At 39.6% G+C, this 12,875-nt stretch overlaps 1 protein-coding gene across 3 annotated transcripts in view; it reads left to right on the top strand.

Annotated features, from left to right (window-relative positions):
• Positions 1-12,875, top strand: part of MYH11 (myosin heavy chain 11) — a 111,725-nt gene that overhangs the window by 48,145 nt on the left and 50,705 nt on the right. For all 3 annotated transcript variants that reach the window (XM_018564214.1, XM_018564215.1, XM_018564216.1), the window contains 3 exons: positions 3,973-4,065; positions 7,581-7,644; positions 10,874-10,972. In XM_018564214.1, the coding sequence (XP_018419716.1) occupies positions 3,973-4,065; positions 7,581-7,644; positions 10,874-10,972 (256 nt within the window). The remainder of the gene's footprint in view (positions 1-3,972; positions 4,066-7,580; positions 7,645-10,873; positions 10,973-12,875) is intronic.

Consider the following 12,875-nt stretch of genomic DNA (forward strand, 5'->3'; position numbering starts at 1 on the left):
TCCTACAATGTTAATAGTAAACAAGATTTGGTGAAATTGGATTGATTTAATTGAATTTTTGTTATAAATAAAAAAAGAAAATTCTGTTTTTGGAATGGTCATCTTTTAAAGAGATTCTGTTGCCAGAACATTCATTTGAACAAAAATCTTACAATAAGATTAAATGTGAATTGAAAGTATTTTATGCTTGTTATTTTCCTGTAAAAGCCTCCCCTGTGTAGACATTAAATAGGTTCGAGACTGCTGCTGGGCACCCACCACCCTATTGGATGCAATATTAGCAGCCCCAGCAGACTCAGCTGTCACTCAAGTGACACTCTGTAGAAGTCTCCTTCGCTCCCCTCTTGGCAGCTAAATAAAAAGTTATGTAGGGAGGACAAGGGGTAGATGAGCTGTGAGTAATTAGACATTCCCGAAAAAGCAGAGGGCTATGCTAGGTGCAAGAAGGTAGGAGGCCATGCTAGAGAACGAACTCTTCCTGTAACATTCAATTTTGTTAGCAAATAATTCATGGAAAAGAAAAACACCGCATGTTAGCATTCAAAATGCTTGATTTTTTTACCAGTATTTTTTAAGTTGGTGGCAGGGTCTATAAATATATTGTTTATTATACCCTATCAGACCAGGATCACTCCCTAATAGTGCTTTATATCTCTGTTTTAATCAGCATATAAAAGGCTGCAAGTAGCTATTTCTGCTAGGTGTTAGGCCCATGTCACACATACAATCCTATCTTGTGTAGCAACTCACCAGTGACTGGATCGCTAAAACTGCAGAAATAATACTCACCTACTTACATGTGTCACTCCTTAACTAATCGGATAGGTGAGTCCCTCTCTGGGGACTTACATTTTGTAGTCTTTTTGTCAGCGAGAGAGAAATGTCTCGCTCATTCAGACATCGAGGGAGCAACACATGAAGGTAGGTGAATATTTCTCTACCCTGTTTTTCACAGTGTTGATAACAAGATTGCTAGTGCGGCATAGCCTTAAAGTGCATTTCACTCCATGGCAGTCCCCATTTTGTGTAATGAACCATTTTGCTAGGCTTATATATTAAAACAGTGCAAGTTGTGCAAATACATTTAAGTACATTATGTGCATTTTACTGAAATTTCACAGAAATTTTATTTTCAATGCATTCCTACATAAACAAGCAGAATCCGTGTTGCAACTCTTAATCGATATAGGAATTCCTTTATCAAGACAAACAATAACTGTGCAATAACTCATAGCAACCAATGAGAAATCATCATCCAATGTTCTCACAAATCTAAACTAACATAAGTTGAGGTTTCTGGAGAAAACTGCATACCGTAACCTTGTGCATTTTGTATGCTATTAAAGCAAAAGCAAATATTACAGTATCATTGGCTTTGGATATATATTTTGCACTGAACAAAATCAGCATATGACAGTTAAATTGTGTTAATTTTATATATAGAAAGCTTTATTTGCTCAAATATTACATCTGTCCTTTTCTGCACTTGCATGGCGTGCTGTGTATTTTTTGATATTGAGTGAATAACCTTCCTTTTTGTGATTTTGCATGAAATGTATATTATATCATTCAAAGACAATTATTAATGTTTTTATTGGCTGTATTTAACGCTATTGCATTTGTGTGGAATGCAGTGGGAATCAGTCAGTAAACCAAATGGTTAAGGTGGGGCTATAGCCACTTTCCAACCTGGTGCTATGTAATATTTCATAACATGGCCCAATACTATGCACAGGTCAGAACTAAAGTATGTCATTATGGGAATCCTTGATGTTTTTGTTTAATATTAGTTTTTGCCAAGAATATGATTCATTTGGCTTTGGTCGTGTGCCGAGGCCAGTCAGGGTCCCCGGTAATGATACTTTGCTGGTGCTAGCTTGGGCTTTGATCTCTGAAACATTACAGTACTGCATTATAGCTTCTGCTTTATACTTCATGCTACAGCAGATACCTTAATTGCATTCACCAGTACATCAACCTGTTAATTCAAAGGGGCATCTAATCTGTGAACACAAGTTAACATGGATGTACATTTGTAGTTTGCCAAATTGACCAAAAATGCTGGGCAAAGCAAAGTACTACAATTGTGAATACAAGGAAAGATAATAGGAAAATATTACAGAAAAAACAAGATCACCTTTGTTAAACGAGCAATAAAAAGTAAATTGCAACCTGGAGAAAAAAAGGGAAAAAAATACCAAAGGATCCATGTTGAACATGTAACCAGCTGCCCCATGAGCATTAACCGCCCACTCTTCTAGTACCGGCAGAGCTGATATCCAGGGCAAAAGTATGATGCTAAAGAACTTTATTAACATATTCACTCTGGGAGAGAGGGTATAGGGATCCTAGACATCCAGAGTAGAATGGACACAGACTCCAGGCTCACCAGTCCCTTTTAGTAATTCAGTGCAGATTCAATAGGAACACCAGCGGGACCTTTGAGCAGGGATTGGCACAGAATCTTCAGTAGGAGAGATACCAGACCTGCTTCTGAGGTCCTCTATATTTCAGGCACTTCCAACAGCCATCGGCTTCCCTGGTTCTCCTTCTCAATTAGAAGCAAAGGCCTCCTCCAGACTTAAGGCCTAACAGAGCCTTTCCCACTCTCAAGTATCCCCACCCCCAGGCCTCAGGCCTAGCCTGGGGGCAGGCTGGACAGCATCCCAACCTGGATTAATCCATGGGTGGAACCAGACTGAGCACATGGCAATTCCCTGGACTATATCTGCCCTGTCCCAGAAAGCAACACTGACTGTGAGAGCCCCAGTGATTGGCTGATGAACTGCACACACACTCACAGTGCCCCTCATTGGCTGTACCACAATGCAGCAGAGTCACAATCCAGTCAGGCAGGTACAATCAATGCCAAAACACCTGGAATTAACCAGATAAATGCCAACTATAATTCAGCCAGAGTGTCTATAGCTCTGGCACTAAATCTTTAGTAGCCACCTCAGAAAAGGTTGATGGGAGGCTACAAACGTTTAGTAGTTTAAGAGAGGGTGGTAAGACTAAAGGGAGTCATTATATTGCAAATTGCATTATATTGCCTGCTTCAACCTATACATTGCAATCAAGAACCATTGTTGATGAAAGGAGTATTAAAAACGTTATAAAAAACAAAGCACAGGGCATTGACGGCATCGCCATCAAAATATTCTAGCAATTAGATGCAAGTATTACAATACCTTACAAGGCTTTGCTATGAAATTTGGACTATATCCTGGCTGACTTGAAAATATCCGTCTGCTACATTCATAGCAGATTCTACACAAGATCATTCAGTGGAGGCTGTCAGATTTATTCACAAGATCATTCATATGAGACTACAAGCGTACCTGGAACATGAACTCCCCAAAGCTTAAAGCAGTTTTCAGAAGGTTTTTTGAAGACATGATGTGGATCCTTGAAGGGACAAAGGAATACCATGTTTCCAATGACTCTGTAATAAGTTAGTATTGGAGGAGATCCGCCCCCTAGATTTTAGTAGCTCAAATGATAAGATTTTAATTTAATTTTAATTATCAGTACACATTAGAGAAATATCAATACAGACTGATACAACTTTGGCAAATTTGAAGGTCAAAGCAAAACAGGAAGAAACGCAATCTTGTAGATCATTTCAACAATTACTATTTATGTCTTTCTGTCAAATATCTCAACATTAAGTCAATGGCATTTAACAGCAACTGCCATTAAATATATATTGTTATATTAAATCTAGCATCAAAGTGCCTGTGTGGCTTATTTAATAATGCAAATAGCAAAGTGCAAATGTGCAATCCCTTGCCTACAAATCACCAATCATATTTATCAATGTGACTACAATAAGCAAAAACCTAATTAGAAGTTTGATTTGTAGCACTTTGTACATTACAATTACTCTTTGCACTGCTTTTTTTAATTAGCTTGAATATGTATTATCTGCTGACCCCTTGTTCGTATAACACTGCTTGATATGAATTCCAGGGAGAGCTGGAAAAACAACTTCTTCAGGCTAATCCCATTCTTGAAGCCTTTGGAAATGCCAAAACTGTGAAAAATGACAACTCTTCTCGATTTGTAAGTAGTATGCATTATGAATGAAGAATTTCAAACACCATTCACACTATTACATTGTCTAAATTCTTGCATTATTGCAACACACAACACACGTTACATGCCATGGTGCAATGTGGCACCACAACCCAATGCACCGTACCAACATATGTGCATTGCAGCGCAGTGCATTGCAACAAACTAATGTGTATTTTGAGGTGGTGCATTGCCAATAATGGTGCATGCACTTTTTATGGTGTATTGTGGTACATTAGGCAGCCTATACAAATGAATGGGCTGCCTTAACACAACACACATTAACATGCTGCATTATGCACCACAGTAGTGTGAGTGTGCCTTCTAATTAATCACATTTTCTTTACAGCCCTAGAAAAATAAAGAGAGAGAGAGTCTAACTGGTTACTCTGAACAACACCATTTTTGTGACATTTTAAATTATAAATGATAAATGTTATTTAGTCAGGATAGGGGGAAGACAGGGGTGAACTGATCATGGCTTTTCATTTCAGGATGCTGCCAATGATGGTTTCTGATGAAGCAATATGCTTATTGTGATTTCATTAAGTTTGCTGTACATACCCTCTATGTTTTCCAATCTAACTTTAGCATGCTTGACTTAAAATAAACTTTTTATCCCATAGTTCTCTTAAGGGTCACGGTAGGACATATACTAATGTCCTCCCGTGACCCAAAGCTCAGTATATAGCAAGCTATATACTCAGAATGCCGCAGCCGGGACAGATTGCAACAATACTGACGAGATCCACCCAGCTAGCTGACTGACACCTGGCTCTGCCTATCTAGAGGCAGAGCCAGCTGTGCCTGCCCCTCCCCCATCCGTTCTTCTAGTCAGCGCTGGAGGATCGGAGAGGGGGAGGGGGAAACCCTGTGGGGAACGGTGCGGGGAGACAGTCACCACTGTCTGCAGGGAGATGATTAGAAAGGGAACGAGCGACGGTATGTGTTCGCTCACTTCCTGATCAATATAGCCGTCGTGTGACAGTTTCATTGTAAAATCACTCACCTCATAGTTCTTCTTTATGTCATTGTGACCTGCTCTACACATTTTAGATAATACATTGTACAAAACATAAAACATTGTACACTTATGATTGTTCCACCCAAATGAGTATCCAAAATCACAATATGTGCTCTCTGTTTACAAGTGTTATCTTAAAGCTGGGTACACATGAAGCCCCTGTGGGGCTAAATGGAAAAAATATAACAGTGTTTACCCAGCTTTAGTAGCTGTTCACTATGCGAAAAATAAGTAAATCAATAGCAAACTAAAACCACTATAATCTGGTTCCCAGCCCAATAGTACCTACAAAGATGCTTTTTTACCCAATACCATCCACACTCATCTGCATTTTGTATCTGGTTCTGAGCTCAACAGTTCTCACACTTCTCCAATATTTTCATCTGGTTTTTAGCACATATGTGGTCTCATTTATACACTTCTAGCATACTTGGCATAAAACCTTCTGTCACAAACCATCCCCTAGGCCAACCAATATATATTGTGACATTGCAAAAAGAGAGGACTGGAAGCTTGTTTTACTTTGTATTGTGTCACTTACATGTGTTCAGAGATGTAAGGCAAAGATTGTAAAAGAGCTCTCTTTCTCTGTCCTGGGGCACAGGAAGCTACCATTGTATATGCATATGTTTAGTAGGCACCTGACTGGCTACACTTTGTTTTCTGTTTATTTTTGTTTATTTCGCTACCTGCAACCTTTTATATTACAGGCTTACCTTACTGACCATGTTTCATTTTACACTCAAATTTAGGGTACAATATGGTCAGATCGCAACCTTCCCCACCCCCTAACACCCCTCACTGATCTAAAGTATAGTGTTCTTCTTCCCGCTTGTTTATATTTTTTAATTTAGCTCGGCTGTGCCTGGCTCTGCCCACACAGCCACATCATCCATTCACAGATCCTGTCAAAGGAAGAAACTACAAGTCCCATCAGCCACTGTGGCAGAGGGACTTGTAGTTCTCAATGGAATACACGCGTGGTGACGTCATTGCACTTGTAGTCCATTGACACTTCCTCCTGTCCATTTTACTGAATGCCCGTACCTCATTAGGGACATGGATGGGAGAAAGAGTCTGCAGGAGCCAGAGTATTGTGCCGTAATCCTTGTTCGCGGTTGCAATGCTTTACTGGCTCCTATGCAAAAAGTAATAAATGCACATTTTTTTTTATGAAGAAGCGCGCATTTATTAATTTTTTAAAGGTGGAATTTCCCTTTAAAGATGGCTAAATATCAGTTTGAAAACTACCTGGTGTATGAAGTCTGCTTGTGTACCCTTCAAAAGTCTGGATGTGCCTTTACCCCAGGAATGGCTGTTCTTTAAAGCAAACCTGTGCTTTGCCCATGCAGAGCCATGCAACAGGTTCACTTTAATGCCCCTTTCCCTAGCAGCACATGCTTCTCTTCTCTGCCCTGTTCACCCTTCAGAAACAAAAAAAATAGCCACGAGTTTTGGGTAAGGCACCTTTCACACATTGCGTTTGATTTTAACATATACGCGCTGTTTTGGCATGTTTGTTGCTATTACTACAGCTGTACATGCTAAAGTTGCCCAGAATATTGCACTTTTTTGCGATGCAAATTTTTATGACGCACAGGTGTGAGCAGGGTACTTTACAATGTATGGGTTTTTTGTGTTTTGCGTGATTTTTTTTTCTGAAAAACGCGCAGATGTGAATGGAGCCTTAGGCCTGGCTCACACTGAGCGTTTTGTCACAGCGGATTTAGCCTGACCAAGAGCATCACCGAAAAAATCCCATTCATTCATATGGCTCCTGTGCACACCTAAGCATTTTGTTGCAATAAGCAAAATGCCTGTCGCTGGAAAAAGTACATGAGCTTCTTTTCGGCAGACCTTAGCTCATTTTGGCCCCATATAATCAACAGGAAACGCTTGAAAACACATGTTGCAATTCGTTTTGTGCATTTTTACGTGTGTATGCGCGCATTTTGCCCATTTACTTCAATGTATCACAATCTGCTCATAAAAACGTGCATAATTAATATAGGCACATATACGCGTATGAAAACACACAAAACCGTGAATAATTAATATATGCGCATGAAAACACACAAAAACGTGCAGGGAAAAACACACATTTTTATGCACAAAAACGCTAACGCTTAGGTGTCAATCCGGCCTAAGGAGAAGAAGGTCGCTTACTGCCCCTGCATACATGGTGCTTGGTGATTGGACCAGCACTGTCACATGGGGCAAGGAGAGTGCCCTCAGCCTTGTGTAAGTTCTAACTCGAGAAACACAGAGCTTACACAGGGCTTTCTTTCCTTGGGAGGCAATTTAATTGGTGGGGGGAGCAACAACCAAAAAAAAGGTGAGTGTGTGCTCAAGGAGGGGTGGGCATTAAAGCGGAGCCATTGCCTTTCCCTGCATGGGAAAAGGACAGGTTTGTTTAAAACATGTGGAGTAATAAAATTTCATGATGTGCTAATAAAATAAATTCCATGTCTTGCTTTAGGGTAAATTTATTCGAATCAACTTTGATGTTACTGGCTACATTGTTGGAGCAAACATCGAAACCTGTATCCTTTTTAGCCTGCTATACTACAAGGAACTCTGGAAAGTCCGGCTAACCAGTTAGATAAACAGATATGCTATGTATGTCTAAGTAAGGTAAATATCCACAGTGGAGTTATAAACACACAAGATGTGGAAATTGTTTATATAGAGTCTAAATTCTCTATTTTACAGATTCAAAAGGTGATCTCCCCAGCTGCTACCGAAGCCAGAGATTGTGGCTATGTATTGTCATCCTGATTCAATATTTAACTCTATCTAAGAAAACTTGTTGAAAACTTTTTCCTAAGTCCATGATTGCCAACAAATTAAAATATTTTCTGTTCAAACTGATGCTGTGATTTAGGCAACCAGAGACAATCAGTAGCTACCTGAATCTCCATACCTGATTATGAGATGATTTAAGTCAAGGAGTAATGATATATGGCCAGACATCCCAAGTCTCCTGGACATTGTGGGGGTCTCCCGCTATAAGATAGCAGCACCTTGACGCCCGGCAGAGAAACATTTGATCGCTAAAAGGTTTATTCTGCTCTTTCTAGCAGAGTAAGCTTTTCTAGGATCCCTGCCACCTACTGACACTCAAGCATCTTCGGCTTGCTATCCAACCTCGACCCAGCGGCGTATCCAAGGTGTCAATTTCTTGAGGGACCGTAATATCCAGGGATACCAGTATCCCTAAGAATGAGATGATGCGTGGACCTATATGGGTTGGACTTGATGGACGTATGTCTTTATTCAACCCCAAATACTATGTACATTGATATCCAAGGTGTACATTGATTCTCTGAATTTATGGGTTGCCACAAAGGCGCTGGTCCTACAGCGGGGAGTGTGGCTCTTGCGAAGAGCTGCTGTCAGCCTAAGCCCCACCCCTCTGTACCACTGACCCCGCTCTTAGCTCACTGTATCCGCTTCCACTGAGCTCCAACTCACCTCCTGATCTCATTACTAGGCAGCCCGCTATGGTCTATAACCATGTGATACAGGGAGGAATTAAGTGTGTTCTGCCCTCTGCCTTGTGTAATTTCATCGGTGACACACATCTTCCTGTCTCGGTGACTGTAGTCCTGTCCTGATGATAGTCCTCCATGCAGCATTCCTCCTTGGATACAACAGACATCCCAACATTGTATTCCAGAAAGGTTTACTCTGTTCTATCCAGTAGAGTAAACCTTTCCGGGATCACCTGCTATCTGCTGTTTTTTTTTTAATTCTGACAGCGGCTGCCGTCAGAATAAAAAACCCCACAGCAGATAGCAGGGGAATGAATAGTAAGGCTGCTATTGGCCATTTCAAATTGCAATAGACAATAGCAGGCTGGCTATTGCACCCCTCCACTGCTCCTTCAGGTCCTCTTCTGCTGATTGATAGTAGCAGTGGGTAGTTGCAATAGCCGGCCTGCTATTGCAATATGAAATGGCCAATAGCAGCCTTGCTATTAATTCCCCTGCTATCTATAAAGTAGAGAGCAGGGGAAGCATTAGCTCCCCTGCTGTCTGCCATAATTTCAGGGAGGTGCTCTCTCCCCCACCATCTTCCCCCTGTGGATGGGGGGGAGAGGGCACCTCCCTGAAATGATAAGGGCACCTCTCTAAAATGAGTTTTTTTAGGTATGGATGTCTGTATGGCTAACGACAGCCAAAGTTTACTTTGCAATAATATATATTGAATTCCTCCAAGATGATTTGGCCTATTTATATATAATGCTTCTCATTATTAACATAGTGTTGGTTTCTTTAAAGCTTATGCCTCTCTGCTGTGAGTGCAACACATGGCTGCATGAACTGGACAAGAAAAAATAAATTGAGCTTCAGCAGTCTATTAAGGCTCACACTAACTTTAAACACTTTTATAAGCACTTTTGACAAATGCTAGTGTTGCCTGTCGACTACTTCAGAATTCCTTATATGACATTAGTTGAAAGAGAAGATTGAATACTAGCTTCATCAGTTTATTGCTAGCTAGCTCGATGCATATGGAAGGTGCAAGTCAGGGAAACTTTACTGAGAGAAATAAGGTGTTGACCTGGCAGTCATGCTGATCCACTAGTTTTAATTATTTCAAACTACTGATCTGAAAAGCAGATGATCAAGATATTTCATTTTCATTCTGACTTTACTTTCTGGATTTTTATTATTTTAAGTCAGCTAGGCCTCATTTACATGGGCAGCTGAGGGGCGATAAAAACAGGCTGTTGATCTGTGTTTTACTACCCCCTGACCACACACCTTAAATTTAACATAGCTTCTGCTCCTGCTTGTACACATACTGCAGCAAATTTTAAACAGCATTTTGCATTTGGCATGTGGTTATGGCATGGTGTAGCAATATTAAATTCCCGTTGGGATAAAAAAAGGAGAGAGAAAAAAATTCCGTATGCAGTATCACCTCCTGAAAGCTGAGCAACCACTGCTTTGCTGCCTTTGCCTTTCAGAGGAGTGATGGAGCCTGCCACCCATCTGAGCGCGGCCTTTCTCAGAAACCATTAATATCGGAAACATCCAGGAAAATAAATCCAGGATGATGCCAGATGGGTAATTTTGTAGCAGAAATTAATCACTACTAGAAATCACTAATGCCACCGATTAACAGCCTTTTGTGGCTAGTGATTTAATTGATTTGTCACTAAGAAGGGATTTGTTGCTGCTACAAGCTAGTGCTACAGTATTGGGTCATGTGCTCTGCTACAAATCGCTCTGTTTCAGCAATTTGTAGCTAAGCCAAGCAACTTCTAGCTAAGCCCATAGACGTGAATTAAGGGCGAGTGTCCCTTCCGATCTTGTCGCTGACATGAAGCAATGTTAAAACTCAGTTGCTAAGTGACTGAACTACAAATGGTTAAAAAAATAGCAAATGACCAATTCCATAGAAAATAACTATGAATTTCTTAGCAAAAATTTTCTTTAAAAAAGGGATGCTGTGAATTAATTGCCTGTCTGACATCAGTCCTAAATGAAAATAGCATAGACTGACCGTATCACAAATTCAGCAAACATTTCCTAACATAGTATATTGCTGTACTGGATCTTGCTCAGAAAGGATTACACAGGAATGTTTTGTACAGAGGTTAAGTTATAATCGCGCATTCCATAAAAGGAATATCAAGATGTTGGCACCAAATGCCACTGCATAAACAAGCACTGAATTTCTCTTCTTTTTTTCGTTTTAATTCAGTGTTGTTTATAGTTGTTTTCTGTCCTAGAGAAGTTTGTTTCTTTAATAACTAAATAGATTTGCTGGAAAAATCTCGTGCTGTTCGTCAAGCAAGGGAAGAGAGGACTTTCCACATCTTTTACTATTTACTCCAAGGTGCCAAGCCTGCTTGGAGAGGTATGTAACATGTATCCAGAATATAATGTGCATATTATTTGTATACATTTTGTTGTCAGATAAGGTCTGCTGCAGAAACTGTACCTGCTCCAACACAACTGTGTTGTCACAACTATGACAAGGTCACCAGAAAGCATTATTTACTTCTAAACTGACCCAATTATAACACTGTAAAAATTGCACCTGAAAATAATTATTTTTATGGTATTCCATTTTGGTTGTAACTGCTAGGTATGGATATTGAAGAAATTCAAATTGTGTACCTGTATGGCCACTCTTCCTAGGCCTAGAATAACATATTCCTCTATGACAGGGAGATAAGACACTGCTTTAGTTGTTTATAATGATTTCATTTTAAAAGATTATTCTCCTTTTGTCAGTAAAACTGAATTTTGTTTTCAGTAAGACTGCCATTATTGCAACAACCATTCATCCATACATTAAGAAAATATGCTTAGTATTCAACCAGTAATGTGTAAATCTGCCGAAGACCAATAACACACTCAGGGCCAGTTTTACCATCAGCCACGATAGGTATGTGCACAGAAGCGCCAGAGGCAGCTTTTACCATTTTAATTAATGGTCATATATTATTTTATATTATTAGTAATCCGCTGAATCACAGGGTGCACACCAAACAGTCTCAACAAAGTGACTTGTGCTGTTGTCACCAACCCACCAGCATCCACAGAGTTAACTATAACAGCTTGCAGCAAACGTGTCCCACACCAAGGATTTAAAAAAATGTACTTTGAATAAAACTAGCTCTTTTATTTTCTTATCAGAAAAGCATTACATTTGAACAAATGGAGATATTTCAAACCCACACTAGCTCTAGCCTAGCTCTAACCAAACTTTTTAAAGTCCTTGGTGCCCGACACCTTTTTGCTGCAAGTATTTTCTATTATCATTAGTAATAGCCATCTCATATGAATATATTTACATATTATCTCAATATTCTAAGTAATGTTAGGACCAGAAAAAGAAGGAAATGTTCTGTATAAAAGAAGTTATCCTTGCAGGGGGATGTTAAATAGGGTGCCCAAAGTTGTGTGTCTACAGACTCCAGTGATGAAAATATGGCCCTCAACATCTTGGTCATCATTTCTATGGTAACTAGATAGATTTAAAGTACCTGCTTGTTGTATGTACCTACAGCATATTTGATTGTAACAGCTGCTACTGTGTTTTGCACATACATACAGTGTATGTGCATGTCAATAATTTCAATTATTTTAATGATCACTTTATATGAACACTATTGTAACGCAAAGTAGGGGATTTATAGAAACTGGATCAAAAGTGAAGTTTTTCCCATAGAAAACAATTTAATCAATTGAGAAAACAAAATAACAATTTTACTGACATACTAATGTATCAGTCCTGCCAGAGCAATGTATCATATATACACAAAACAACTAATTAGAAAATGTTTTACATATTTTTCCTAAATGCTGAAGGTTATGTCTGATTGCTTTAAATCATTTTTGCACGTAATTGTTCTTGTACTATGTTACTAAAAAGCTCTCTGGGTATGTTAGCACCTAGATTGTTGGGAAACGGCCCTGCATTATTTTATAGCAGGGGTAGGCAAACTCCAGCCCTCCAGCTGCGGTTCAACTACAAATCCCATAAGGCATTGCAAGACTCTGACAGCCACAGGCATGACTTCCAGAGACAGAGGCGTCATGGGATTTGTAGTTTTAACACACCTGGGGCCCGGAGTTTGTTTAACTGTGTTTTATAGCATTGCCATCCCTGATTTGCCAGATTCTAAACCTATATTGAACATTCCAAAGAGATATTTATACTAAAGTCTATATATGAAATAGCTATTCAGCTCTTCGTAGGGTAGGCTGCAAATTGTATTTCCTTGGCAGTAGTTCCTTGCAGAATGTTGTTT

Source organism: Nanorana parkeri, unplaced genomic scaffold (assembly GCF_000935625.1).
Source record: "Nanorana parkeri isolate BGI_ZX_2015 unplaced genomic scaffold, ASM93562v1 scaffold736, whole genome shotgun sequence".
Lineage (NCBI taxonomy): Eukaryota > Metazoa > Chordata > Amphibia > Anura > Dicroglossidae > Nanorana > Nanorana parkeri.